This window comes from Clarias gariepinus, chromosome 23 (genome assembly GCF_024256425.1).
Source record: "Clarias gariepinus isolate MV-2021 ecotype Netherlands chromosome 23, CGAR_prim_01v2, whole genome shotgun sequence".
Classification (NCBI taxonomy): Eukaryota; Metazoa; Chordata; class Actinopteri; order Siluriformes; family Clariidae; genus Clarias; species Clarias gariepinus.
In genome coordinates this window covers 25,679,262-25,706,999 of record NC_071122.1, presented here as the reverse complement: position 1 = coordinate 25,706,999, position 27,738 = coordinate 25,679,262, and the positions used below count along the sequence as shown (strand labels likewise).

The 27,738-nt window shown below is 37.8% G+C and overlaps 5 protein-coding genes across 5 annotated transcripts; all 5 read right to left on the bottom strand.

Annotated features, from left to right (window-relative positions):
• Window positions 1–2: 2 nt before the first annotated feature.
• Window positions 3–8,993, bottom strand: LOC128511466 (transforming protein RhoA-like). Its single transcript, XM_053484346.1, has 5 exons — window positions 8,864–8,993; window positions 6,590–6,749; window positions 4,599–4,719; window positions 2,532–2,662; window positions 3–763 (listed from the first exon to the last, which is right to left on the bottom strand). Exons 2-5 carry the CDS (start codon window positions 6,743–6,745, stop codon window positions 590–592), a joined length of 582 nt encoding a protein of 193 aa, XP_053340321.1. The 5' UTR covers window positions 6,746–6,749; window positions 8,864–8,993; the 3' UTR covers window positions 3–589.
• Window positions 8,994–9,335: 342 nt separating this feature from the next.
• Window positions 9,336–10,289, bottom strand: LOC128511467 (olfactory receptor class A-like protein 1). Its single transcript, XM_053484347.1, has one exon. The coding sequence runs from the start codon at window positions 10,281–10,283 to the stop codon at window positions 9,336–9,338; it is 948 nt and encodes a 315-aa protein (XP_053340322.1). The 5' UTR covers window positions 10,284–10,289.
• Window positions 10,290–13,867: 3,578 nt separating this feature from the next.
• Window positions 13,868–15,007, bottom strand: LOC128511280 (olfactory receptor class A-like protein 1). Its single transcript, XM_053484056.1, has 2 exons — window positions 14,975–15,007; window positions 13,868–14,827 (listed from the first exon to the last, which is right to left on the bottom strand). Exons 1-2 carry the CDS (start codon window positions 15,005–15,007, stop codon window positions 13,868–13,870), a joined length of 993 nt encoding a protein of 330 aa, XP_053340031.1.
• A 5,535-nt stretch (window positions 15,008–20,542) lies between these two features.
• On the bottom strand, window positions 20,543–21,784 carry LOC128511274 (olfactory receptor class A-like protein 1). Its single transcript, XM_053484052.1, has 2 exons — window positions 21,634–21,784; window positions 20,543–21,502 (listed from the first exon to the last, which is right to left on the bottom strand). Exon 2 carries the CDS (start codon window positions 21,488–21,490, stop codon window positions 20,543–20,545), a length of 948 nt encoding a protein of 315 aa, XP_053340027.1. The 5' UTR covers window positions 21,491–21,502; window positions 21,634–21,784.
• Window positions 21,785–26,475: 4,691 nt separating this feature from the next.
• Window positions 26,476–27,423, bottom strand: LOC128511164 (olfactory receptor class A-like protein 1). The gene has a single exon (XM_053483855.1). The coding sequence runs from the start codon at window positions 27,415–27,417 to the stop codon at window positions 26,476–26,478; it is 942 nt and encodes a 313-aa protein (XP_053339830.1). The 5' UTR covers window positions 27,418–27,423.
• Window positions 27,424–27,738: the final 315 nt, after the last annotated feature.

The window sequence follows — 27,738 nt, the reverse complement described above, 5'->3', positions numbered from 1 at the left end:
GCTTCCTAAAAAGTTTTTCTTTAATACACAAAGATACCAATTCAGGTTTCTGTTTGTTTTGAAAGAAAGAAAATAGTTTCAAGTCTTGTCCCAGTGTATGCATTCCAGAAAACACACAGATCCTGTTATCGTGTCTATTCTGTACTGCACATTGGTCCTGATAAATTTTTTTTTTCTTCATTGCATATTTAGAATCCAAAACAACTGCATGGGCCATCGGTCAAAGTGAGACATCACCGATACGAGCATGTCACTTAGCAAATACACAGCTTTAACATCTCTCCTTTTACTGGTGGATCGGCACAAGTTTATATGGCAAATTTAGTAATGACGTGTGTGTGTGTGTGTGTGTGTAAAATAACAATAGAACAGCATAGCTCCTGATCTGCCTCTTTAAATACTGACAAAACAAAAACTTCCATAACTAGCCGTTACTGATTTTGCTTAAAATACATAATTTCGTTCATAAAAAGCGGTTTAACGGTTGAGCACAGTCCTTGCAGGCAGGTTGATTCAGGGGAGGGGGAAGGGGTGTGGCTTATGGTTAACCCCTCCCACCCTGTATAATGAGCACACAGTCCCGTTTGTTTTACAGTAGAAGGCATTTAGTGCCCTTCTTGCCTTTCCTGGCCTGCAGTGCCGCCCTGGTGGCCATCTCGAACACCTCCCGCACGCCGTCCTTCGTCTTGGCAGAGCACTCCATGTAGCCAAAGGCGTAGATCCGATTCGCCATGTCACGGCCTTCCTCCGCTTTCACCGGCTCCTGCAAGCAGAGAAAGAGAGAGAAATGGGGAGATATTTAACAAACAGCACACTAAAGAAATCTATTATAATCTCATCTGATCAGAGATGTATGTGGCATCAGACATTGCCAGAGTGGACACATGACTGTATTCATTAATTAATTAATTAATTAATTATTTTTTTTGTTGGGGCTTATGGGGCGGTGGTAATGAATGTGGTAATAAACAATGATCATTTGTGCATCTCTTTTTATCCATAAATAGTTTTTTTCCCCTGCTATGTTACACGTCAATGAAATCTATCTATTTCTCGATCTATCGATCGCATCAATATTTGGCACAGTTGAATAATTGACAAAGATCAGTCTGAATGATAGCTAAGATGGTGCTGGGAAACAAATGTAGGGCTGCAACAACTAATCGATAAAATCGATAATTATCGATAATGAAATTTGTTGTCAACGAATGCCGTTATCAATTAGTTGGGCTGCTCACGTCACTGAGGAGCGCGACCACAAGATGCACAAATACACCCAGATACACAGCCGCTCGCGCAATGGAGACTACAGAAGCGCTGGCAGGAAAAAGCGCGCGCCCCGAGTCCTCCAAGGTTTGGGAGTGATTTACATTAAACGCCTCTAAGAAGACGGTAACCTGCACGCTATGCAAGACCGAGCTTTCATGGCATGTCATGCACTAACACTTAAAAAGAAAACGTGTTGGTGTTACGGATGGTGAAACGTCAGCAGGGTCAGTAAAAACTGTATCTCTTCATCGTGTAAAGGTTGTATAGTTTAAGTGCTTTTGTTTAAACTGTTTGCTTACTTCGGGACAGTCGCGCTAGATCTGTTCACGTGCTACTCACTAGAATCACATTGCGCAATCACCTCATGAGCAATAGTGATTAGTTAAATGGTGCTACTTTAGATTAGCTTAATTTAAACGGTGTGAATAACAGTAGAATATTACATTTAGGGATTGTTGTGCTTTTCAGCGAATGCAAAAAACATTATATTTGTGACTATTAGCTTTTTGCATTTCTACAGTTTTTTTTAATAGTCCACTACAAAGTTAACTTGTAATTTACTGTGGTTTTACTTATGCATACATCATTTTATTATATAAAATTACATTATTTTAGCTGTTTATATCTTATCAACTGAATAGATGAGTGTATTTTTTTAACTATATATATATATATATATATATATACATATACATATATATATATATATATATATATATATATATATACACTGTATATATACACTGTATATATTATATACTACATTTCATTTAAGGTTTAAAATGTCAAAATTAAAGATTATTAAACTCTATATAGGGCTTTTGCATTTTTAAAAGTTTATTTTTATACATAAATAATTCCCTGAATTATGTTTTTTTTTATAGTTATAAGCAAAATATCAAATTAAAGAAGCGGTTAGGTTTTATCCAATTAACTGATTAATCGAAAACATAATCGCCCAACTAATCGATTATCAAAATAATCGTTAGTTGCAGCCTTAAACGAATGATAATATAAGATTTGCTAACTTTTAAATAATTGCGTGTTTTAAAGCACGTTCAGCATTTACATTGTCAGATATTTAAACACAAAATACAGACTGACTTTAATTTTATATCATTTTATAATCCTTTTGTTTTTTAGTAGCTGTACGCAGTTTGTTTTTTACAAAGCTGTACCTTTAGCAATATACTTACCTATTGAGTGCTTAGCGCTACAGAATGTGACAGAGCTAACGTTAGTTAGATGAGGGACTTGGGTACCTGCTTCATCTTGGCTAGCTCGCGGCGGGTGTGTTCGTCGTTGCGTAGGTCCTTCTTGTTGCCCACGAGGATGATGGGGACATTGGGGCAAAAATGTTTCACCTCAGGAGTCCATTTTTCTGGAATGTTCTCTGTACAGAGGAAATCTCAGGTGGTCAGATCGCATGCTAACAAGCCATCAGATTATTTCCTTTTGCTTGTTTTTAGATTTTTCTATTCAATTTTATTTTATTCCTAAGGTTTTTAATATCTGTATATATTTCTATTTATATAAAATGTAATCTTAATACAGGGTGATTCACATGAAAGAGGTTTCGAATATTCTGTAATAACTCTCGCTATGATTAAGCAATCTGAACCAAAGAAAATGTACTGCATTACATGCAATACTGGAAATGATCTTCATTTCCTGCCTAACAGTCAGTCCTTACGGACAGCCTTCGCCATAAGAAGGGATCAATGATCCTGTCATTTTAAAATTTTGTACCATCCTATGAATAACACTCTTTGAGGGGACGTCAGGAACACCATATTACTTTTTTAAGTAAAGTATCTGACATTGCTTAAATGGAAGTTTCTGACATGGCTTAAATGAATTGGTGACTCAATACGCTCGCACTATGGAGACGCGAAGCTTATTACTGTACATCATCCTGATGAGAAGTTGGGACTGAGTAAAGAGGTTCGGCGTTGAACGGCACAATGGCTGGCGCCTAACTTATCAGTCCAACGCAGGGGCATCCTGGCGTGTTCTAAGCTCCATATACTAAGGAGCACCTTGTTTTGTCCTAGTGAGAGTTATCACATAATATAATGGGCCAGGGGTAGCTCAGTGGTTAAGGCATTGGACTACGGTTCGGAAAATCCCAGGTTCAAACCCCACAACCACCAAGTTGCCACTGTTGGGCCTTTGAGCGCGGCCCTTAACCCTCAACTGCTCAGATGTGTAATGCGATAAAAATGTAAGTAGCTCTGGATAAGAGCGTCTGCCAAATGCCTAAATGTAAATGTATTCGGGCCTCTTTCCTGTGCATTTCTATATTTAATAACAGTTCTTCTGTTCTTTAATTCTTGAGAGAGGGGTGGGAGGGGCTACAAGCAGATGGGGGTGGTTTTAAACCCAGCTAAAAACTCTCACAAACACAGAGATATTCACAAACTGTTTGGGGGGAAAAGGTAAGTTTCTATTTAAAATAATAATGCTTGCTCGTATTAGCTAGCTAGCATTGGTAAATAAAATGCCTCAGGAATCCTGTCAGGTTAGCTCATGTTAGCTAGGTTACTAAGTAGCATTAACAATAAAAATATATATTTAAATTCATAAAGATGACATTAAATCATCTCAAAAATCCTGTCAGGTAATGCTAGCTAGCAAAAGAAAAAGCTCTCATTTAGCCTATGTCTGAGAATTCTTTAAAATCCTCACAGAAATCCAGTCAGGTTAGTTCATGCTAGCTAGCAGTGGGGTAAAGATTTACTCTCACTTAGCCTAAATTAGCCGTGACAGCTAATGTTATAGTTCTGAAAATGCTTTAAAATTCTCTAAGGAATCCTGTCTGGTTAGCTCGTTTTAGCTAGCATACATTCATAAACATGAATTTAAATCATTTCAGGAATCCTGTCAGGTTAGCTCATGCTAGCAGGAGAAAAAAAAACTTTTTAAAACCTATTTAGCCTAGGTTAGCAGTAAAAGCTGTATTTCTGAAAATTCTTTAAAATCCTCAAAGACATCCTGTTAGGTTATCCACTGTTAGCAAGCTAACTAAGCAGCATAGGCAATAAGGGTTCTACAATGTTATAAATTAATTCCTTTTAGAAGTTCTGCCAGATTAGCTCATGTTAGCCATCTAGAGTGACTAAATTGTGGAGACATTTTTAAACAAAAAGCCTGTTAGGTTATACTTAACTTATACTTTAGACTTAAACATCTCTCTTCAAATTATAAATATATCATATAAATAAATATTATAGCTTATTATAGAATAAAGTGAGTAAAGAGTGAAGTATGATGGTTATGATGATTTGAAGCTTGTTGTGTGTCTTAGGAGTTGATGTGGCAAACTTTACCGAGACTGTCAGGACTGTCGATGGAGAAACACATGAGGATGACGTCAGTATCGGGGTAAGATAGAGGACGGAGACGATCATAATCTTCTTGTCCTGCTGTGTCCCACAGAGCCAACTCCACCTGCACGCACACACACACACACACACAAACACAGCAGTTTCCACATGTCATTTGGCAGGTATAAAAAGCTTAAGCTCGTTCGTTTACAGCAAGGATGCTAAATTAAAATGTAAAATGTCAATAAAATTTCCTTCCAGCTAAGGTTTAAATTTCATGTTTCGGCAATTCATGCAGCACCACACTGACTACAAAATCAACTTTAAAATTTTTTGGTTAATTTAACTGTTTGCATTTAAAGTGGTAAGATGGTCAAAATTCCTCTATAATCCTACAGGTGGTGCCCTTTAAACTATTCAGGCCTTGAGAGGAAGCAAAGCACCCTGTGTGGTACGGGAAAATTACATGCCAAGTTCGTTAAAAATTGTAACAAAGTCTAAAATAAAAATATTAATATATCAAGATATTAACAACTCGTGATACTTAGAGAATCACAATACAGACTGAATCACCACCTAAGTATCGTGATTATATTGAATAGGGTGCTCCTGGGTGATTCCCATTATTAGTGAACTTTGATGGACTCGTATATTTCCTTGTATTTGTATGGAATACAAACAGCAATTTTTTAAATAAACATGTTAGACAAAATAACTATTCAATAAAGAGTTTCTTTAAATTGAATCTCCTTAATAACATCTAATCAGTTTTTGTGTGTGCGTGTGTTGTGCCATGCTACTTTAAATGAACATTCATTTGCATGCTGCTGGGCTGTAAATTAATATGGCAGGACTCTGGCTCTCGGTTGATGTATTTTACTCAGACTGCTGTGGATATGTTTGTTGTGTTTGTCTCATAGTGGCGTAAGGAAAAAATATGAGACAAACTGGTTTTGAAACCTCCTACAGAAAAAATAAAAAAATATTGATTTGAAGGTTCGGTTTTCATTGTCTACATTCCTGTTTTTTGTAGTAAGCCATGCTTTGTCACATTATCGTTTTAGTTTTTCTTTCCCCACACACGGTAAACTACTGCATTGTTTGGCTCTGTTAAGTGACCTGTATAAGCCACACCTACCTCGACCTGGGCAAGATTACTGGTATATTAATTATTCTTATTTATCAGAAAAGCATCAAGGTCTAAATAAAACAGTCACTCATTCCGGGTCCGGACCACTGTCTGCCATTTTCTTTGTAATGCCTGGTATACAGTTTGTGTGATGTATAAGTGATGATTATAAATTCTAAAGATGTGTTTCTAAAATTATTTCTGTGTCAGCGAGTCTATAAATTAAAGTTACGGTGAATCCTTAATCGTGACCCATCACATCATGTTTCCATATTATTATTAATGGTATTTCATAATTTTTGTATTTTTTGTTGTAATTATCGCCATGTAAAAGAGCTGCGAAAAAATCTATTCAGTTACGTATCGTGATTCATTTGTCTGGTTCACATTTCGCCTGTCTTTTGTGTAACTTTTAACCCTGATCAAAGTTTTGGTGGTGGTGTTTATAGCTGTTGTTTATAATTATTTTAAATAATAATCTATCACACAAACAGATGGACAAAGTAAAGAGACAGGTGGCTACAAAAAAAAAATAATCCACATAATGTTACACCTAGCGTAGTGGTCTCTGCACACACACACGCTTTATCTCAGTTTGTTCCTCCCGACCACAGACAAAGGTTCTTGTAGAAATCACTTCCTGACCTTCAGAAGCAGTTTGCGCCACACAACTCAGAGGATGTGACTTTGTGTGCAAACCACCTATTGTTCTTCTTAGTAAGGCAAATTAAATAAAGATCAGTTTCTTCTCTGTAGCTTTAAAAAAATATATCACATATCTGTGTAACCTGTTAAACAATTCCATGTATGTCTGTGATCATGCTTTTAAACCGGACTTTTGTTTTGTTTCTGCCGTTTTAGCTACCTGTTTGCCGTCCACCTCGATGTCAGCCACGTAGTTTTCGAACACGGTGGGGACGTACACCTCTGGGAACTGGTCCTTACTGAAGACGATGAGGAGACATGTTTTGCCGCATGCGCCGTCTCCAACGATCACCAGCTTTTTACGGATCGCTGCCATCTCCCTAGAGGAACACAGTGCCTGGGTTACAGATACGAACTGGAACCAGAACATCATTGCTGGAGCTGAAGGTGCGCTTACATTCAAGTTATGTATGTGAGAAGTCAATTTCAGTAGATAGATAGATAGCGTATTTTCTCCCAGAAAAAGTGCTAACTGTAACACACTGTAACCCCAACAACCTTTATAACAAAAAATCTAGTGTTAAAATAAAACTAGCCTAGGTAGATCTTTAGATTAGATTGTTGATACAGCTTCACCTCTGACTGTTACACAGCACTGACACCAGAGACTCCTTCCATGTATGTTAGTTACACAAACATGCCCATACAGAAAACCTCACCATATCTGTTTGTTACTACAGAAATTAGTGTTGGTCAGTGATGCCTAGACAGTTCAGCTTATTCTGGCTTTTGCCGTTTCATTGCTCCAATCAAGTGTTTCACAACAACCAACACACAGATAATGATTTAGTACTTTGAATTGTCTTTTATCACATTTTTTTTATTTATTTGTTTATTTATTTATTTTTGATCGATCCACTTCATCATGGAGAATTCTGTCCATTAAATCTAATTTGCAAGGTAGGTGTTTTTGATGAGTTTTTCATGTTTTTTTAATTTGCACCAAGTTTTACAGAAGAATACCGATCAGCATATCACTTTTCATGGATCATGAATTGTCATGTTTCAGGCCTTGCACTCTCCACCATGATGTTGTAGTGGAATTTGGTGTAAAAAAAATTTTTGGGGGAGATGACTAATTTAGCGAATAACTGTGACCCTGATGTTTACTGATGTTACTCACTCATACGCTTTTGTAACTGCTGAAAAAATGTTCAAGGATTTCTTAAAATGCGTACCTGTTTGTTCAGTAAAGTCAGAGTTTAAATATTTATACATTTTAGTCACCACACACAAATGTCAAATAGAGGATAGTGAAAGACTTATTTTACATACAACAGGTTTGTTCAGCTTACAATCTTTCATATTGTACGTGTAATTAATGATAAATTAATATAAATAATATATTTAACAAAGAAAATAATATTAAAATTTTTGTTTAAATCTTGCTGCCATTTTATAAATTCTATATATATATATATTTTTATTTCTACAATTTTCATTTATGCAATTTCAATTGCCTAAATAATTGAAAAGTTATTCAAATAAGACTTTTAATAAGTTACTTCAAATAAGACCATGTTTCTTTTTGCTCCCATTATGTTTTTTCTTCATAATCGATGGATGACAAAGCTTTCGGTTTCATAATCCTTATTCTTATAATATAATAACGGCCTATGAATTTTAAATCATTTAAAAGCTCTTTTTAATGTGAAACAATTATAAAAGTTTACGTATATAATAACATGAACAGCATCAGATGTCTTTTCCAAACTTTGTGCTTAAACAATAAACCTGTAGCTCAAAGCTTCAGTGTAGTCATAGTGAGTGGATTCTGTAACACATCCCAAAGTTATTTTACTTTCACCACATTCTCGTGTTTTTAATTATGGTTTAATACCGTGATATCTCGATATATTTTCACACAGTAACAGCGCTCTCTGTCTCTATCTCTGGAGAAACACAGGAAATAACCTCCTTCTTCAAGAACATTTAAACCAAGAAACTATTTACCATCATTGTTTTAAGGCAGATTTTTTTTTATCGACAACAGCAAATACGTCCGTTTTTATCTTTTCTGTGGCTCGGCTCGTTAAAACGATCTGATTGTTTAAATAAACAATAAACACTGTCGAAACTTATTAGTTTGAATCTGTTTAAATCTCTCTCTCCTCAGACCAGGGATCACATTTAGCCTGTCAGATGCTACATTTCTGCCTGTTCAAGGTCTAATCAAAAATATTTACAATTATTTATGATATTAGATGCTAATCATTTAGAAAATCTATTTAGCTTAGCTTAGCATAGCTTAGCATAAGCCCCATAAGCGGAAGTACGATTTGTTCCAACGAAAACGGCCCTTTGTTTGGACGAATAAAACTCGTAATCGCAGGCTTTCCACTGAACTGTAACATCACTGAACACTACGGATCCCACCTTGAGTCATACACACAGGTTATATGCATATTATTTATGTCTATTTCTTTATTTTTACCTTGTGTTTGATGCTTAGCGAGCGAGTTTTTCCGGTCTCTCCCACCCAAAGCGTCAAGCACAACGGCGCAACTGTCACTACCGCGAGCTCCTGCCCGATTAGCACTGCGCATGCGCCTCGCCACAACGCCTGCGCATTGGCGTCCAGCAGCCACGATGCACCGCGCATGCGCGCCTCCCTCAGATTGCCCAAGCGATGGCTGGATTCTACAGCTTTTCAGAATGTTTGTTTCACATTACACACCTCGTAAATAACTTAGAGATTAAGATAACTTAAGTTAGAGAATTAGTCATTTGTTGTAAAAAATTAACTGCTATTTAGGCACCAAAATAAAATAAATGTTCGAATAACACAAAATATATTTTTAAAATTTATTTTAGCAAAATTATCACAATAATAACAATTTGTAAAGTATCAGGAATACTAAAATATTTGTCATCTATTATAACAATTAGGATTTGTAAAAATAAGTTTATTTAGTGTTCGGTTTCTCTGTGGAGTCCTCAGATGCCTGTTCTCCAGCCGCACACACCATCCTCTCCTTTATCTTCTTATGGGTGCTTATCATGAGAAAAGGACTGAATGTCGCATAGCATGATGTGAAAAAAACTCTCAAGTCCGCCACCACACCTGGGACCTGAGCCACAGTGAGCATGTAGATCCAGATCACGTTATCGATGCCGAAGAACACGGTGTACAGCACCACTAGCATGACGACGCTCTTAGCTGCCCGCATTTCCATGGAGGTTCCTTGCTGAGCGCGTCGGATGGACCTGACCTGCTTGCTGTGTTTGTGCAGGAGGATGAGGATGTAGCCGCTGGAGGCCAGCATGACGGCCACGAAGGCGAAGTCTCTTGTTGAGAAGACTGCGCCATTCACCAGATATGACAGGCTGGTATGGAAGTTGACATGACAGAATCCGAGGTTGAGTGTGAAGGCAGGCGCGGTGCCATTCCGAGGTGCTGTGGAGAAAAGCGGAGAGGTGATGCAGATAATCATGTTGAGGAGCCACAGACCTATGAAGGTGGGTACGACCAGTTGTGAGAGTCTAGATTTGAGTTTGGTCAAGTATGGCCCAGCTGACGGTGCTATGGTCACTGCTTGAAAAAAGCTCAGCATACCGGTGAGGCAGATAGAGAGGGCACGGCTAATGCGGTAGGCGTAGATCACCATTTTGCAGCCAGGATCATCCAGCAGGTTGTGCAGGCCAAAAATGAACATCGTCTGTGGGACACCACGTGTCAGCATTTGCAGTAGGTTGCTGAAAGCCAGATGAGCCAGGATTCTGTCCACTGGCTGCAGATATGACTCTGAGTAAGCGATATGAGCGTATGCCATCAGCACAGACACGTTACCCAGAACTCCCAGCCCTGTCTGCAGGAGGAACGAGACTCCTTTAATAATGATGCAAAGATCCATAGAGCCTGGTTTCTGAGTCACACAGCAAGACAGAGACAGTCAGAAAATGCAATGAAACTTATTACCAAAGAATTGAAGAAAAATAAGTTAATAAAATAAAAAAATATATATGTATTTGCACAGTTCCCTAACATTTATAAAATCTCACCTGGACCAACTTCTTCTTGTGATAGCTCACGCACATTTGTAGTCTTCATTGCCGAGGATAAAAGAAAAGATATGCAAATATATAATGTGTACTTTTCCACTGGGGCCCCGACACACACCAAAACAAAACACCGTAAGATTCTAAATAACCATGGAAACCGGAGTCACCTCCTTCAGACAGTTTGCCTTTCAGTAAAAAACAACTACACATACAGGATTGAGCATCCCATAAGAAAATCCAGCACTTACACACGAGGGAAGTCAGCTCACACGAATACAGTGCTTCTCAAACTCTGGGGTGCCGCTTCTCCACAATCATTCCAGGGGGTATGTGGTAGGTGGTGACTGGGTGAAAATGTTGTTTGGAACAATAGCTGAGTAAATGTTTCTTGTGGGAGCAAAAAGCAAAGGCTATTTATTAGAGAGGAAGACAACATTAACATAGCAAAATGGGGCAGGTTTTGTGACTTTTAATGTTTTTTTCAGTCTTTCAAAACCCAAGGCAAGAAACTTTGATGGAAGTTACCTCACTCTTGGGTCCACTGTTAAAGCAGTGGACTGTTAAAGCAACATGATAGGAGTATAGTACTAAACATTTTGCCGTTACATAGGGAGGGAAAAACTCTCCTAAGGGAAAGCACTAACCCGAGTCTTTAAGCTCAGAGCAAAAAATCTTTTTTTTTTTCGAGGAGGATGGTGTTGCGGATGAAGGTTATATTAGTTCTATTTAGAATTTGTACATTTCTAATCAAACTTGCTTTTCTCAGTGATATGTTCGGAAAACTACAGTTCCACTCATAAGTTTACATACCTAGGCACAATGTTTAAGATGTGTACCATTCTTTAAAGAAAACAGTAGTTTTCAGGCCAAACACATTTCTTTTGTATTTTTATTGGGATACAAACCCATCTATAAGGCTTCACAGAATAGCTTCATCATTAAACAAAACATGATAATAAATTATATAATCAATTGGTCCCTGCAAAAAGGTTGCACAACCTTAGTTTATAATACTTTGTGTTGCCCTCTTTGGCCTCAAAGATGTTTTGCAGTTTTTAGTGATAGTTCTGGTAGCTGCTCATTCTTTTTGGCAAAAAGCCTCTAGGTCCTGTAAATTCTTAGGTTGTCATGCATTTAACTTCAGATTTAAGGACTCCCCAAAGTGTCTCTGACATTGAGGTGAGGAGACTGTGATAGCCACAGCAGACCCTAAATTTATTTTGTTGTAGCCACCGAATGCTTGTCTTGGCCTTGTGCTTTGGATGTTGGAAAGTCCAAGTGCGTCCTATATGCAGCTTTTGTGCTAATGAATGCAAACAGAATATTGAAAATGGCCCCCAATATTTTCTTCCAACATGCTGTGTTTATCTTGCTAACAATTTTGACCAAATTCCCAGCACAGCCAGAACATCAGAGATCCGCCTCCATGCTTTACAGTAAGGATGGAGGACTTCTCATTAAATGTCTCCAATTATACTGTGTATGTTTGGGGCCAAAACGCTCAATATTAGTCTCATGACTAATACTAGTACCAGAAGTCCTAAGCGTGTTTAGGTGCTGTTTCTCGTGATGTAATTGGCTGTTGGTGTGACCTTGGCCCAGTAATTTTTTTTTCATTTTTCGTGTTTAAGTACCTCTTTATTGTGCATCTAGATACTGTACAGCAGCTGCACCACTTTATTACATAGGAGCCTGTGTTTTAGCTGAAGTTTCTTGTTTTTTTTAATCTTCAACCAGTTTCCTCACAGTTCTGTCTGAAATTTTTCTGGTCTACTTGACCGTGGCTTGATGTCAACAGAACCCTTAAATTTTCACTTCTTATTTTGGACACTAGAGACTGGCATTTTTAAATATTTGGATACCTTCTTATTTCATTTTCCTGATGTATAAAACTCCCCATGGCCCAGCATTCAGCCAGGGATGAAATTAAAAACATTGGCTCTGTAAACTCACACTCTAATGACTCTCAAACAAGTCACAGGTTTGGAAACGTGCACTTCATAGCCATTTAAACCTGCGTCTGTCAGCTTGTGCGTATATTATCACACCAAACATTCAAAGGTATTTAAATTTTAGATCTGGGTAATTTGAGTGATTTCACTGATCATTTTGATCTAAAAGGACTTAACATATTACATAATTATGTGATAATAACTGCTTTCACCTCACCAGGATATAAGAACTGCTCCGGCCCATGTATATGTATTAAACACACATCTGTTTAATTACTGTCTTCAATAATGTGAAATCTGAAACGAATTGAAGATGGAGTTAGAGTTAGAAACACACACTGAGAAGAGCCAGGATTCATAAACCCTGACTTTATCTTTGGGGGGTGGTAGTAGTGTTAATTGGGGGTCAGTTAATGAAGAACAATGGCTTGTGTGGTCCAGGAGTTAAAGCGTTGTTTAAAACACAGACGTATTTTATTATTATTATTATTATTATTATTGGTTTAAAAAAAAATTTTATTATTATTTTTACAATTTTTACATTTTGCTCATCAAGTACACCACAGACAGGGTTTCCAGATTTGTGCAACCAAAACAGCAAAAGTGACTAAGAATATTAACGGCACAGTTGCTTCTATAACAGTTTTATCATCAGAACAGCAGTGTCAGGTCAAAACTAAACACACCCTAAGCATAAACTACAGGAACAGCAATCATGTCACATTTTGCTCTCACCCCTCTAACCTTTTTGTTAGCAAATAGCTGTAAGGTTAAGTTGATTAGCATCTCTTACTACCTTGCTAATCTTAGCGGTACATCTCTTGGTCTGTCGGAGTCTAGCTCGATTCCCAGCTGCTTCCACGACTGTCTGTGATTTTATAGTCAAAGTCAAAGACTTTATTATACCTGACAAAGATGCAAAATAAATTAGGTGCACAGTCTGTACAGTGGTTTAATATCTGGGTTATTTAGAGGTTAAGAAACATTATATCTCATCAAGTTGCAATGTAGATACTAAAAGATTCTGTCCAAAATATTTTTACATATTTACAGAAAGAAACAACAAATATTGAATGGATTAAAAGCTATAAAGAGATACACAAGCTCCTGCACAATTAACACTAGACATGTGCAACACAGTGAGGTACACACTGGTGTCCAGGGGCCACGATGCATTGTGTGCTCGTCTCCTTCTTATGTTTAATCCAAACACGAGCAAAGGATGTTTTTTTTCAGCCAGCTCGTACATATTCTGTAAAAAATGTGTACTTAACTAAAGTCATAGAAAATGACTTATAAGCTTAAATATAAGGCAGTACCCATATAAAAGGGCTGCCATATAGGCAACAAAATAAAAGTTTGTACAAAAAGCACAGCAACTGCAACAGCAGATTTATTTTTGCACAGAAATAACAATTTATGATATTTAAAGAGTAGTAAAATATTTGTCATCTAGTTTTACACTTGAATGTGTTATAAAAAAATCATTTAGTGTTTGGTTTCTCTGTGGAGTCCTCAGATGACTGTTCCCCAGCTGCACACACCATCCTCTCCTTTATCTTCTTATTGGTGCTTATCATAAGGAAAGGACTTAGTGTGGCATAGCACGATGAGAAAAATACTCTCATGTCCGCCACCACAGCCGGGACCTGGGCCACGGTCAGCATGTAAATCCATATCACGTTATCGATGCCGAAGAACACAGTGTAAAGTACGACCAGCATGACAACAGTCTTAGCTGCCCGCATTTCCATGGAGGTTCCTTGCTGAGCGCGTCGGATGGACCTGACCTGCCTGCTATGTTTGTGCAGGAGGATGAGGATGTAGCCGCTGGAGGCCAGCATGACGGCCACGAAGGCAAAGTCTCGTGTCGAGAGAGCTGCACCATTCACAACATATGACAGGTTGTCATGGAAGTTGACGTGACAGAAGCCGAGGTTAAGTGTGAAGGGAGGCACAGTCCCATTCCGAGGTGCTATGGATAAAATTGGGGCAGCGATGCATACAATCATGTTGAGGAACCACAGACCTATGAAGGTGGGCACCACCAGTTGTGTGAGTCGAGATTTCAGTTTGGTCAGGTTTGACCCAGCTGATGGTGCAATGGTGAGTGCTTGGAAGACACTAAGCATGCACGTAAGGCAAACAGAGAGTGCACGGTGGATGCGGTAGGTGTAGATCACCACTTTACATCCTGGATCATCCAGCAGGCTGCGTAGGCCAAAGATGACCATCGTCTGTGGAACGCCACGTGTCAGCAGTAGCAGCAAGTTGCTGAAAGCCAGATGAGCCAGGATTCTGTCTACGGGCTGCAGTCGCGACTCTGCAGAAGTGATATGAGCGTATGCGATCAGCACAGACACATTACCCAGAATCCCCAGCCCCGTCTGCAGGAGGAACGAGACTCCTTTAATGGTGATGCAAAGATCCATGGAGCCTGGTTTCTGAGTCACACAGCAAGACAGAGATATTTAGAAAATGTAGCATATACATTATACATATAATGGATTACTGGAGAATTATATTTATTATTATTTTAAATAAATGAATTATATCTATTAACACATTCTTCGGCGTGGATAAAAGCTCACCTGGAACTTCTTCTTGCGACGGCTCACACGCATTTGTAGTCTTCTTTGCCAGGGATGAAAGTGAAGATATGCAAATTTATAATGTGTACTTTTCCGTTGGGTCCCCGATGCACACTGAAACAAAACACCTTAAGATTCCAAGTAACCATGAAAACCAGAGTCGCCAAGGAAACTGAATGCAAGTCCCACCTGCTTACTACATAACTGGCCTTTTAATGAAAACAACTACACATACAGGACTAAAACACTAGTGCAATACGCTCACTTTAATAGAACATTACCATCAAATTAAATCACTACAAGTAACAAGAAATATTAAAAACTGTTTAATTGTGAACAGTTAATTTACCAAATAATCAGTGATAGACTGCGGTAAATTATTAATCAACACAACTTGTCATGCCAGACAGAAATCTCAAAACGAATATGTTCTGAAGATGTCAGAAAACTTAAGCTGAAACCAGAAAAGTTAAAACTTTACTTCTAACTGTTAGAAAGCACTGACACTGGAGACTCCTTCCAATACAAGTTACATAAATGTTCATTACATACAACTTTACTTTGAAGATTGCTCTTGTTTTACCGCTGTACAAGTCCCCATGGATAAGCTTTTACTATAGAAACAATAAGGCAACAGAAAGACGACATTAATGTTAATCTGTGATGTACGGCTCTACTGCTGTGTGCTTTTCTCATTAAGAGGAATGCAGAATTTGACATCACTGTATGTATGTAATGCATTTAATAACATTTTCTAAAAAAAAAAACATTTTCAAAAATTTTAGTCCAGCCACAACTGTAATGTTGTTTGCCTGTTTACTGTCACAGATTAAATAAATCAGTATCTCCCAGGACTCATTAGTAGAACCCAGATGTGGACCACTACAAGCATGTACCTGCTAATTATATCATCAGTGATGGGATGAGAGTTATTGATGTTTTAAAAGTGCTATAAAAACATTGTCTATTAATAAAAAACAACAACAACAAAAAACATTTCACCTAATGCACTAGAGAAAGCACAAGGCCTTGTGCCGAAATAATGACCATAAATGAATCCAATGTAAAATCTCACAAAAGTAGGAAAACCCACCCGCCGTTTAATATGTAATAATATAAATTATATATTATCACATATTATATAATTTATATTATTACCTATTATTATTACCTTTTTTTCGCTCTGAAAGTGTATGCGAGTTCATTTTAACATGTTCATTCATTTTTCATGTAAATATACTTAGAATTAAAAGATATTAGAAATTGTAATAATATGAGGCTGTGGGTGGTGGTTTTTTGTGTATTTCTTTTACATTCTCATTGTGAAACCTTTCCCACACGCACACGCACACACACACCACCCTCTCTTCTGCTACAACAAAATAACACAAATAAATAAACTACTTAATCAGCCACAGGTGAAAAGCATAATTTTTTTACCTGCAAGCTTCACCTGGCCCTGTCCTTTTTTATTTATGCTTGCTCAAGCCCTAAGGTTTTGCGTGTGCCACTGCTAATAAATTCAATGTCAATGTCAATGTTTATGTCAATATCTATAAGACACTCAAATGTCTCAAGAGCCTCAAACGACCCTCAATGAAGGTCTCATGTCTTTGTGGGATATTTGAGTCATGGGAATCTGGCAGCATCTCTTTGTCACATCCAGTGTCAAATAAAATTGAGCTGTGTCTAACCAATGAAGCAGTTTATCAAGTAGCATTGGGTATGCATCAAACTTCTCCATAGTCCACACAGAACCAGATAAATTAATCAAGGCTTTTTATCTTATCTCTGCTCCCAACTCCATCCTTCTTGGGAATTACTACTATTGCCAGAGCCACAGGAACCGCTTTCTCTTCACCTTTTCCGAAGATTGAAGTGGTAAATCTGAAGTGCCCGGCCTTTGTCTGTTTGTCCGACCTCATATGTGATATCTCTGTACTTTTTTCCTTTTTTCTGAGGTGGGGAAGGGCTCCACGTGATGACTGAGAATGCACCTAATTTATTTTGCATTATTTTTTATCCAGACAAGCATGCAGACTCTTGCCACTCCTGTGTCTGTAACAAAATATTAATAATACAGCAGGGCTCTTTTCAATAGTGAGAATGCTGATGAACATAGCAAGGCCAACACACCATTTAGATGTTGTATGCTTGTGGACATTTGTGAGCACCTCCGTTATTTATCTCAGCACTGCGTATGCTCCTGTAAACTCACGCCATGTCTACCTGAATGTACTTGGATGCTCACACTGACCAGACGTGTGTGATATAAATTGAAAAACAACAGAAGAGATTAATTTAACATTATCTTGGTGCTAAAGAAAAAGGAGAATATTTTGCCTGGCTCTGCATACACTGCCATTTACTGATAATTTATTTTTTTATCAAAATCAAGTGGTTTAACATAAATAAACCTTGTGGAGAAATAAAAAAACATTAGATCTGAAGATTTTAATAATGAAAACAAAATTATTCATTTTAAATCAAGTGTCTAAAAAGCATGGGTGTAAATTTTATGTAGGGATTTTGTGACTCCTACTAAGTTAAGTATTAATTTATGTTGATTAAGGGTTTATACATTACCTTTAAATGGTAAATGGTAAATTTTATTTGTACATAAGTGTGCACAAGGACACATTCATTACAGAGGCTTTCCACATGAAGGTGCTGTAGTGCTGTTATTTAAAAAACAAATCAGTAATGAGATTCAGTGTGGTAGAATGATAAATATTAACAGTGTTGTTAGCATGGGTAATATATTCCTAGCATGGCTAATATGGATAGTGGTGTTAGCATGGTTTGTATGCCCTATATTGGTCATATGAAGAATTTAATGTTATTAGTATAACAATTCATTATTGTTCCCATCATTTTATGCAACGTCTACAAAACTCTACAAATCTCTGTATTAGGAACGAAGTAGTAAATATTTAATTAATATGGACAGTTCAGTGTGGTGAACATGGACAGTGTTTTAGCATGTTGCATGGTGATTGTTGATCACCACCTAAAGAATCGTGACACCTCCAGTATGTAGTGGATCATTCAGGTGGGCATCATTCAGATAATGAAAAGCAGGTTGAAGTGAGGACTGAGAGGGTAAACAGTGAACTGTGCCGTGTCCCATGTTTCCTGTGGCTTTGTGTTTACAACATAATCATGAACAGACAATGTCTTCTGCACTCATCTCAGACTCATCCCTTACTTCATCTTCTCATCCATTTATGACACCATAAGCCAGATGAAATCAATGTATTTATTTATTTTATTTGTACAGCACTTTTAACAATGGTCATTGGTCCATAACAATAATCCAACCTTGAGAAAATAAAGACATGGACAAACTTTTCTGCATCGTTTAATGACAATATATTCCTTATATTTCTGTGATGAAAGAATGCTATCCTGGTAATATTATCTACATGAGCTTTAAATGAAAGGTTGGGATATATAATCACACCAAGGTCTTTTACTGCTGCACTTGATTAATCAGAAAGGCCATCCAGAGTTACTGTGTGATCAAAAAGCTTACACATGGTCCTAGTACCAGAAATTCTGTCTCTCTCATTCACACAATCATCATCGTCATCATAATGTCCAATAAAAAAGTGCACAAAAAGCTAAAATGTTGCAACCAGGAGAAGTGGACGGGCTGGTATTTGCTGATCAGCTTAGCGCTTAAAATTGTAACCATGGTGATATTAATTAATATACATGGCAGTATTAAAGCCCTGACTGCGCCTTTAAAAGCTGCACACTTATCTATGTTACATTAATATGGAGGTGTGTGCATATGTGTGTGTGTGTGCATGTACTTTGTTAATATGTGTTTGAGAGCTAAAAAGAAAAAATGTGATGCTTAATTTTATTGTTTTCAGGTACTTAAAAGTGTGTACTTTTATTACATGACTGGGTGATGTTTGATGTTTATTTTAGGATGTGTGTATTACAGGCACTTTAACCTTAATTAATATGAAAATGTGCATAAATTTCTACTGATTTCTTTACATTTTTCACTCATTTTTAGATTTATTTGACCATTTTATAGATTACACGAAATAAAAAGCAGCAACATAGTGACATAAAAAGTAGCAAATGGTAAATAATCACATGTAAATGTTATGGATTTTACTGGTGTAAATGTATTTATTTTTCTAATTTTCCATCCTATGTACTGTGCTTAAATCTAAAACTAAAGCTAAGTATTAAGCTGTGTGTTTAATGTTTGGCTGTACCAAGGTCCTGACTGCATCTTCAAAGCATATATATGGTACATGTGCTGTTTTAATCTGGGAGAAAGGGAGAAAGCTTCCTTAAAAATCTCTTAAATATTTTTGGAATCACTTAAGTCTGATAAAGTCCTTAAAATTGAAAATGAGTATTTTGGTGTGTTTAATCTGTTTGTGTGATTTCTAATGTAATGTTTCAAATTAGTGCTGATAAATGAACATTCTTTGTTAAGATTTAAGAATATTTATAAGGGGGTCAACGAAATAGGAGGTTGTAACATGTGCTTATGACATGCAATGGAAAGACCTTTTGTGTGGGATTATTAATTGGGAACAAAAGAAAACTGAATAAAGCACGAAGTTAGGAGTATCAGGCCCCTTAAATAGACACGCCGCCTGGTGTGGGGTTCCAGGCTGATTGCCTTGCGGCGGCATTGCCTAGCAACCCCGCATCTAGATGACTGTGCCTCTGCCTGTTCAGAACGGGGTAGCAGTCTGTGGATTTTTCGCGGTTCTGTTCCTCGTTAGACCCGCGTCGTTTCACTTTGAGGTGTCATTGGTCATTAAACTGATGTATTTAGTTAAATTTAGTTCATTATCTGCAATTACTCTGACTTTGATCCGTGCAAATGAAAGTTAAAGTAATACAGTAACAATATTACTCACCACTGACCTGTCTGCCTGTACATGCTTTTTAAATTTTAACCTCACTTATGAAACTTAACTGCTGTTACTTGTGGTGATCTTCAGAGTTTAAGTTTAGGTCCAGGTTTATTTTCCACATACTTAACCCTTTACATACATAACCCTCTTTAGTTTGATCAGGTTATTCAGAAGCATATCATATCGTTGTGTTCTTATTCTGATGGCGTGGGAATCGTTGGTTTTTGAGATGCAACAATCATGACTGCTTGAACAGCCACGATGGATCACAGTGACTAAAAAAGATTAATTTTTACAAAGCAGAGAAATTTCTGAGACATTTTATCACTTATTGACTGATCAGAAGCTAATTACTACAATATACCTAATATTACACTTCTGCAATAACAGTAATACTAAATGAACCACATTTACAGTACATTTATTACATCCTGTGTCACTTCTTGCTTTAGTGGTTGGTGTTGCAGAGGTCATAATTGCAAAGGTTATAATTCTTGTAACAAGGAATTTTCTCTACTCCTAGTAACAAGCTCTCATGCCCTGAAGTTGGTTATGTACAGGAACTGTACAGATTTAGGCTGATAAAAGTAATTTTTAATAGATTTTAATAACCTTAGCACAACAATAACAATTCATAAAATGGCAAGAATACTAAAATATGTTTCATCTAATATCACTTAATGTTTGGCTTGTCTCCGGAGTCCTCAGCTGACTGTTCTCCTGCCACGCACACCATCCTCTCCTTTATCTTCTTATTTGTGCTTATCATGAGAAAAGGACTGCATGTGGCATAGCATGATGAAAAAAACACTCTCATGTCCACTACCACAGCTGGAACCTGGGCCACGGTCAGCATGTAAATCCATATCACGTTATCAATGCCAAAGAACACGGTGTACAGCAACACCAGCATGACAACGGTTTTCGCAGCCTGCATTTCCATGGAAGTTCCTTGCTGAGTGCGTCGGATGGACCTGACCTGTCTGCTGTGTTTGTGCAGGAGAATGAGGATGTAGCCGCTGGATGCCAGCATGACGGCCACAAAGACAAAGTCTCGTGTCGAGATGACTGCACCAACCACCACGTAGGACATATTGTTACCAAAGTTAACATGGCAAAATCCAAGGTTGAGGGTGAAGGCAGGCACGGTGCCATTCCGAGGTGCTATGGAAAAAACTGAAATGGGAATGCAATCAGTCATGTTGAGGAGCCACAGACCAATGAAGGTGGGCATGACCAGCTGTGAGAGATGAGATTTGAGTTTGGTCAGGTATCGCCCGGCTGACGGTGCAATTGTCAGTGCTTGGAAGAAACTCAGCATGCCAGTGAGGCACACAGATAAGCCGCGGTTGATGCGGTAGAAGTACATCACTACTTTGCACCCTGGATCATCCAGCAGGTTGCGCAGGCCAAAGATAACTACCGTTTGTGGCACACCACGTGTCAGCAGTAGCAGCAAGTTGCTGAAAGCCAAGTGAGCCAGAATTCTGTCCACAGGCTGCAGACGCGACTCTTTGTAAGTGATATGAGCGTATGCCATCAGCACTGATGCGTTACCCAGAATTCCCAGCCCCGTCTGAAGGAAGAATGAGACTCCTTTAATGGTGATGCAAAGATCCATGAAGCCTGGTTTCTGAGTCACACAGCAAGAGAAAAGACAGTAATAAAATTAAACATGTTTCTCAATGTTGAATGATGAAGGATTTTAAAAATACATTATACAGTACAACCTGGCACATTCCCCTCAAATGATTAAAAGCTCACCTGGAACAGCTTTTTGTGACGGCTCACTCTCGTTTGTAGTCGTCATCACAGCTGATGAAAGTTAAGATATGCAAATTTATAATGTGTACTTTCCTATGGGACCCCAAGACACACAAAAACATAACACCACAAGATTCCAAGTAACCATGGAAACCAGAGTCACCAAGAAAACTAACAGCGAGCCACGCCTGCTTATCACATAATAAGTCTTTTAGTGAAAACAACTATGCATAGAGGACTGAAACAAAAACATCAAGTATATAAAAAATAAACTAATAAAAAATAAAAGTAAAATAGAAAGTTAGAATTTAGAGACAAAACTTGTATACTCACGAGTTATCATGGGGTGTGTTGGTAGTGTTACTAATCAGAGTCAGTAATTACAGTCAGCATTACTAGATTTATGTAATCAAATCAGTACAATGCAGATATTACTATAAATAAATACAACAATTCCTTTCCCAAATGATTAGTGATGGAGTGGTTTATGAAACAGTGTTATTGTTAGCTGCAAACTGTAAGTTTATTATTTTCCAATAACAGTATGTCACAAAGTGTTTCATTTAAATATTTGGTACGGGGCCAACAATAATACCTTTTTAATTGCGTCCCTTTTCTATTTTCCTTTTGTAGTAATCCCGTCACCAGTCTCTCTTTTTTTTTTTTTTTTTTTTTTTACATCAATCAAAAACAACACAGCTTGGGGTTATAGTGTAATGTGGTTTAAGTATGAACTTCTTTAAAAGAGCATATTGCAAACACATGAATTGCAGCTGCAGGTATAGAAAGTTTATCAACACTTTCTGACCAGTCAGAATGCTAAATTGTCAGAATGTTGTCCTATTGTGCACAACAATTATAATATTAATAATAAAATTTTTTGGGGGGGGATTTAGATATTTGGAAAGTGAGAGTGAGCTACAAAAAGTTACAAAAGCTCTCATACTTTTTGATCTCATTTTGATCTTTTACTCTTTGATCTCATACTTTAAACTCTTTATGACTCTTCAAATTTACTTCTCTGACCCTGACCTCAAACATATTGCTGTGCTGTGGGGATATATATTTTTTCACTGTTTGGATGTCATTACCCATGTGTACAGGTTAGTTAGATAAGACCCCATGATGTAACTGATATTTCTCAGGTTTATTAAGGGATAAGTGTGCTGCACTCATAAACACAGTATATATACAGTTAACACTGTGATGACAGTGAACACAATGTGAACACTGACGTACTATAAATGTATGTATTAAAAATATATATATAATTGACATCCACAAATTTTCCAACAGGCGTAAAGATAAACTAATCAAAGTATTTTGAACTATTAGTCCCTGCCTGCAGTGTCATTTGTCTTTTTATTACTACAGATTAAATAAATCAGCATCTCCCGGGACTCATTAGCTGAAGCCAGATGTGGAACATTATAGTGTGTAGCTGCTAATTAGTTCAACAGTCAGGGGTCATGATTTACTAAAGTGGCATTATAATAATAATAATAATAATAATAATAATAATTATTATTATTATTATTATATCTACATTATATAACTCACTCATTCATCATCTATACCACTTTACTGCTTTGTATATACAATATATATATTTCTTTATAATTTATTTCTCTTCATATATATATATGAAACAAGAGAAATAAATTTACATTTGTGTGTATATGTAAATTTATTTCTCTTTTAATTTTTTTTTTAAGTTGTACTGAGTCTGGCAGTACGAGTGTATGCAGGACCTTTTATATTTTATCCAAACTTCATATTTCATCTTGCACGACTGCAGTGTTTCACATAATATATTGTGTTTTGTTGTATTCTCCCATAATCAGTTGTGTTAGCCTTTGAGTGTTCTTTTGAGTATACATAATAAAACATATTTTTGTGTACGATTAGGTCTATTCAAAATTGTCCTTTGTCCTCTTCTTCTTCTTCTTTTTGTCTTTGGGCTGTTCCCTTTCAGGGGTCGTGACAGCGAATCATTTGCCTCCATCTAACCCTATCCTTTGCATCCTCTTCTCTCACACCAACTAACTTCATGTCCTCTCTCACTGCATCCATAAATCTCCTCTTTGCTCTTCCTCTAGACCTCCTGCCTGGCAGTTCCAACCTCAGCATCCTTCTACCGATATATTCACAATCTCTCCTCTGAACATGTCCAAACCACCTCAATCTGGCCTCTCTGACTTTATCTCCAAAACATCTAACATGGGTTGTCCCTTTGATGGACTCATTCTTGATCCTATCCATCCTTGTCACTCCCAAGGAGAACCTCAACATCTTCAGCTCTGCTACCTCCAACTCTGCCTCCTGTCTTTTCTTCAGTGCCACTGTCTCTAAGCGGTAGAGCATCGCTGGTCTCACCACTGTCCTGTACACCTTTCCTTTCATTCTCACTGATACTCTTTTATCGCACAACACACCTGACACTTTTCTCCACCCATTCCAACCTGCCTGTACCCAGCTCCAAAACTTTGGAATAGCCTTCCAGACAGTGTTCGGGGAGCAGACACGGTTTCCCAATTTAAAAGTAGACTCAAGACGCATCTCTTTAATCTGACATACACGTAACTCATCCCATAACCTCGTACTCCAGTACACCTATCCTGAATGGCAACTACGCTAATTCTCTCCATCTTTTTTCCTCTCAAGGTTACTTCCTATTACCATCTCAAGGAGTTTTTCCTTTCCACCGTCGCCGTCACCCTTGGCTTGCTCATCAGAGACATTTCATTCATCATTCATTCATCTAACTATTATCTAGACACATATTTCTCACACATACACACTTCCAAATATTTTTGGAATATGTACTAACTGTATATGGTTGAAGTGACAATAAAGCCTACTTGAACTTGAACTTGGTCAGGAGAAAACAAGCCATGACTGGGACAAGACCATGGAGGTCAAGTTGGCACTAAGGTCAAACAGCCAAAACAGCAGGACTCACCATGTTCTCTATTGTGGAAGTTCATTATGTTTTGCCTTACTTTCTGTGTTATAAGCTCTTGCACAGATTAGTCACACATGTTGCAGTGATTTAAATGAACCTCTGCAATGCTAAAATACCATTCAGTAACCTTTATCACCCCTCTTTGGGCAACATAAAATAATGTATAAAAAGGAGCACTTAGCCCTCTTTACAAAGTAGCCAATCATCTGCAGATGATGGCACATAAACAGAGGTAATGTTAACCAAATGTTTTCCAGCAATAATGAAAAATCTGATGGTCATCTGTCTTTAAATGAACATAAGGCAATTTATTATAACATTAAGAAATTTACACCCCTGTCCAATTGCTGGTAAGGATGTATATTAATTAGCTCTTGGCTAGTCTTGTCAATGATACTCATGAGCATGACTGTGTTTTATAGTTAGCTTTAGGCATCGTATTCACAGGCTAATTGTATGTAGTGAGGAGCGCAGCTGCCTGAATCACTGGTACAGCAGGATCACATACTGTGCGATTTTCTTCTAGTCATGCAAGTGTTTGCAGAATTGGAAAGGTCCACGGTCGAAGAGTCTTGTTCTTAATTAAAATACATTTTACATGACCGTATGGTCAATATGGATGTTTAAGGAATGTTAGCGTGGACAGTTCTGTTTGCCTTGTTAATCTGGAGAGTATTGTCGGCATGGCTGATATAGCCTCAGACCTAAAGATCATTTTAGGTCAATTAAAACAGTGTCAAGGATGTGTTAGACTAAACCCTGACTTACACCGTATGTGACACACACAGCTACATACACACACTGGTAAATGGGCATGTTAGGAAAAATTACATCCAACTGACGGGCAAAGCTATTGATTGTGGGCACACTGAAAAGCTTATATCTTGGGTCCCTTAACCAGACAAAGGCATTACTTTTCAATTGTCATACCATTTTTATGGCCCCCCCTGTCACTCAGGGGCCATTGGAATTATGCACACACTTGCTTTTATATCACACCTGTCCACTGATTCATTGAGTGATCACTGAACTTACAGTACCTCACATTTCCTGGCTTTGGATTTGCACCATAAACATCAAGTAGACAAAATCATCTGCACTCACCCAAGACCTGTGCATCTTCTTTTTGTCTTGGTTACCATCATATCCAGTAAGAAAGGTAACAAACATTTACATGAGGCTTACATGCACTGATTAGTTTAGGGCTTGAAACAGGAAATAGCCTTGAAATAGGGCTTTTTCAATGCTAATCAAACCCCATGTTAGTATTAATGTCCTGATAGCACCATTAACAGGTCTAAGCAACTGTAATGCTGTATTGTAGATATCTGTTATATTAATATGCAGGTGTGTGTGTGTGTGTGTGTGTGTGTGTGAGAGAGAGCGAGAGAGAGAGAGAGAAAGGAAAAACTAGAGTGAGCAAATATAATATTTGAATACATTTTAAAACTTTATTTCTTGTACATTTGAAAGATGAAAAGAATACAAGTATACATTTGTGACTGGGTGATGTTTAAAGTTCATATGTACATTACACATTTATAATCTTCATTAGTATAAATTTTTGCAAATTCAGCATGCATTTGTACCTAATGGTTTCATGAATTCACTTTTTGGACTTGAAGCTCCATTTTATAAATTAATAAATTAAATATTGTAAAAGTAGCAGCAATTTAAGGACACAAAAAGCAGCATTTTGACTGTGATACTCAACAGATCAAATGACAGAGATTTCAGAGAGATTTTCTTACCCCCCTGACTAATTGATTTAAAAGCTAATAATTGCAATAACACAATAATAAAAAATGTATAATGTAGCAAGAATACTAAAATATACATCTATTATGACAACTTAAATGTATAAAAAATTTAATCATTTAGAATTTTTGTTTCTCTGAGTCCTCAGACAACTGTTCTCCAGCTGCACATACCATTCTCTCCTTTATTTTCTTATTGGTGCTTATCATGAGCAAAGGACTGAATGTGGCATAGCACGCAGAGAAAAATGCTCTCATGTCCACCACCGTAGCCGGGACCTGGGCCACAGTCAGCATGTAGATCCAGATCATGTTATCGATGCCAAAGAACACGGTGTACAGCACCACCAGCATGATGACACTCTTAGCTGCCCGCATTTCCATGGAGGTTCCTTGCTGAGTGCGTCGGATGGACCTGACCTGCCTGCTGTGTTTATGCAGGAGGACGAGGATGTAGCCACTGGATGCCAGCATGACAGCCACAAAGGCAAAGTCTCTTGTTGAGAAGGCAGTGCCAATCGCCACGTATACCTGGTTGTTAGGAAATTTGACGTGGCAGAAGCCGAGGTTGAGGGTGAAGGGAGGCACAGTGCCATTCCGAGGTGCTATTGTGTAAAGTGGAAGAGCGATGCATACAATCATGTTGAGGAGCCACAGACCTACAAAGATGGGCACAACCAGCTGTGACAGTCGAGATTTTAGTTTTGTCAGGTGCGGCCCAGCTGATGGTGTAATGGTGAGTGCTTGAAAGACACTCAGCATGCAGGTCAGGCAGATGGAGAGGGCGCGGTGGATGCGGTGTGTGTACATCACCACTTTGCAGCCTGAATCATCCAGCAGGTTGTGCAGGCCGAAGATAACCACTGTCTGTGGCACGCTACGTGTCAGTAGTTGCAGCATGTTGCTAAAAGCCAGGTGAGCCAGGATTCTGTCCACAGGCTGCAGATATGACTCAATATAAGTGATATGAGCATATGCCATTAGCACAGACAGGTTACCCAAAACTCCCAGCCCTGACTGTAGAAGGAATGAGACTCCTTTAATGGTAATGCAGAGATCCATGGAGCCTGGTTTCTGATCACACAGCAAGACAGAGATAGTGAGGAAATGCAACATGGAAAAGAAAATGTTTTTAAAATAAACCATATATTTTGGTAGATTTTCTTGACATGAATAAAAGCTTACCTGGAAATGCTTCTTGCAATGAGTCATGCACATTTGTATTGTTAGGGTTGAAAGTAAAGATATTTGAATTTATAATATGTACTTTTCTTCAGGGGCCCCGACACACCCCAGAAGAAAACATGGCAAGATTCCCGGTAGCCATAGAAACCAGAGGCACCAAGTAATCGCACCTGCTTACCACATAATTAGCCCTTAAGT

Bases quoted from the DNA above. Each gene is read 5' to 3' on its own strand.
- LOC128511466 (XM_053484346.1), bottom strand. From the start codon at position 6,745: ATGGCAGCGATCCGTAAAAAGCTGGTGATCGTTGGAGACGGCGCATGC. The intron at 4,720-6,589 runs GTAGCTAAAACG...GTGTGCGTGCAG, and splicing joins TCGAGGTGGACGGCAAACAG to GTGGAGTTGGCTCTGTGGGA. The intron at 2,663-4,598 runs GTAAAGTTTGCC...TCCTCTGTACAG, and splicing joins CGACAGTCCTGACAGTCTCG to AGAACATTCCAGAAAAATGG.
- LOC128511467 (XM_053484347.1), bottom strand. From the start codon at position 10,283: ATGGATCTTTGCATCATTATTAAAGGAGTCTCGTTCCTCCTGCAGACA.
- LOC128511280 (XM_053484056.1), bottom strand. From the start codon at position 15,007: ATGCGTGTGAGCCGTCGCAAGAAGAAGTTCCAG. The intron at 14,828-14,974 runs GTGAGCTTTTAT...TGTGTGACTCAG, and splicing joins GTCGCAAGAAGAAGTTCCAG to AAACCAGGCTCCATGGATCT.
- LOC128511274 (XM_053484052.1), bottom strand. From the start codon at position 21,490: ATGGATCTTTGCATCACCATTAAAGGAGTCTCATTCTTCCTTCAGACG.
- LOC128511164 (XM_053483855.1), bottom strand. From the start codon at position 27,417: ATGGATCTCTGCATTACCATTAAAGGAGTCTCATTCCTTCTACAGTCA.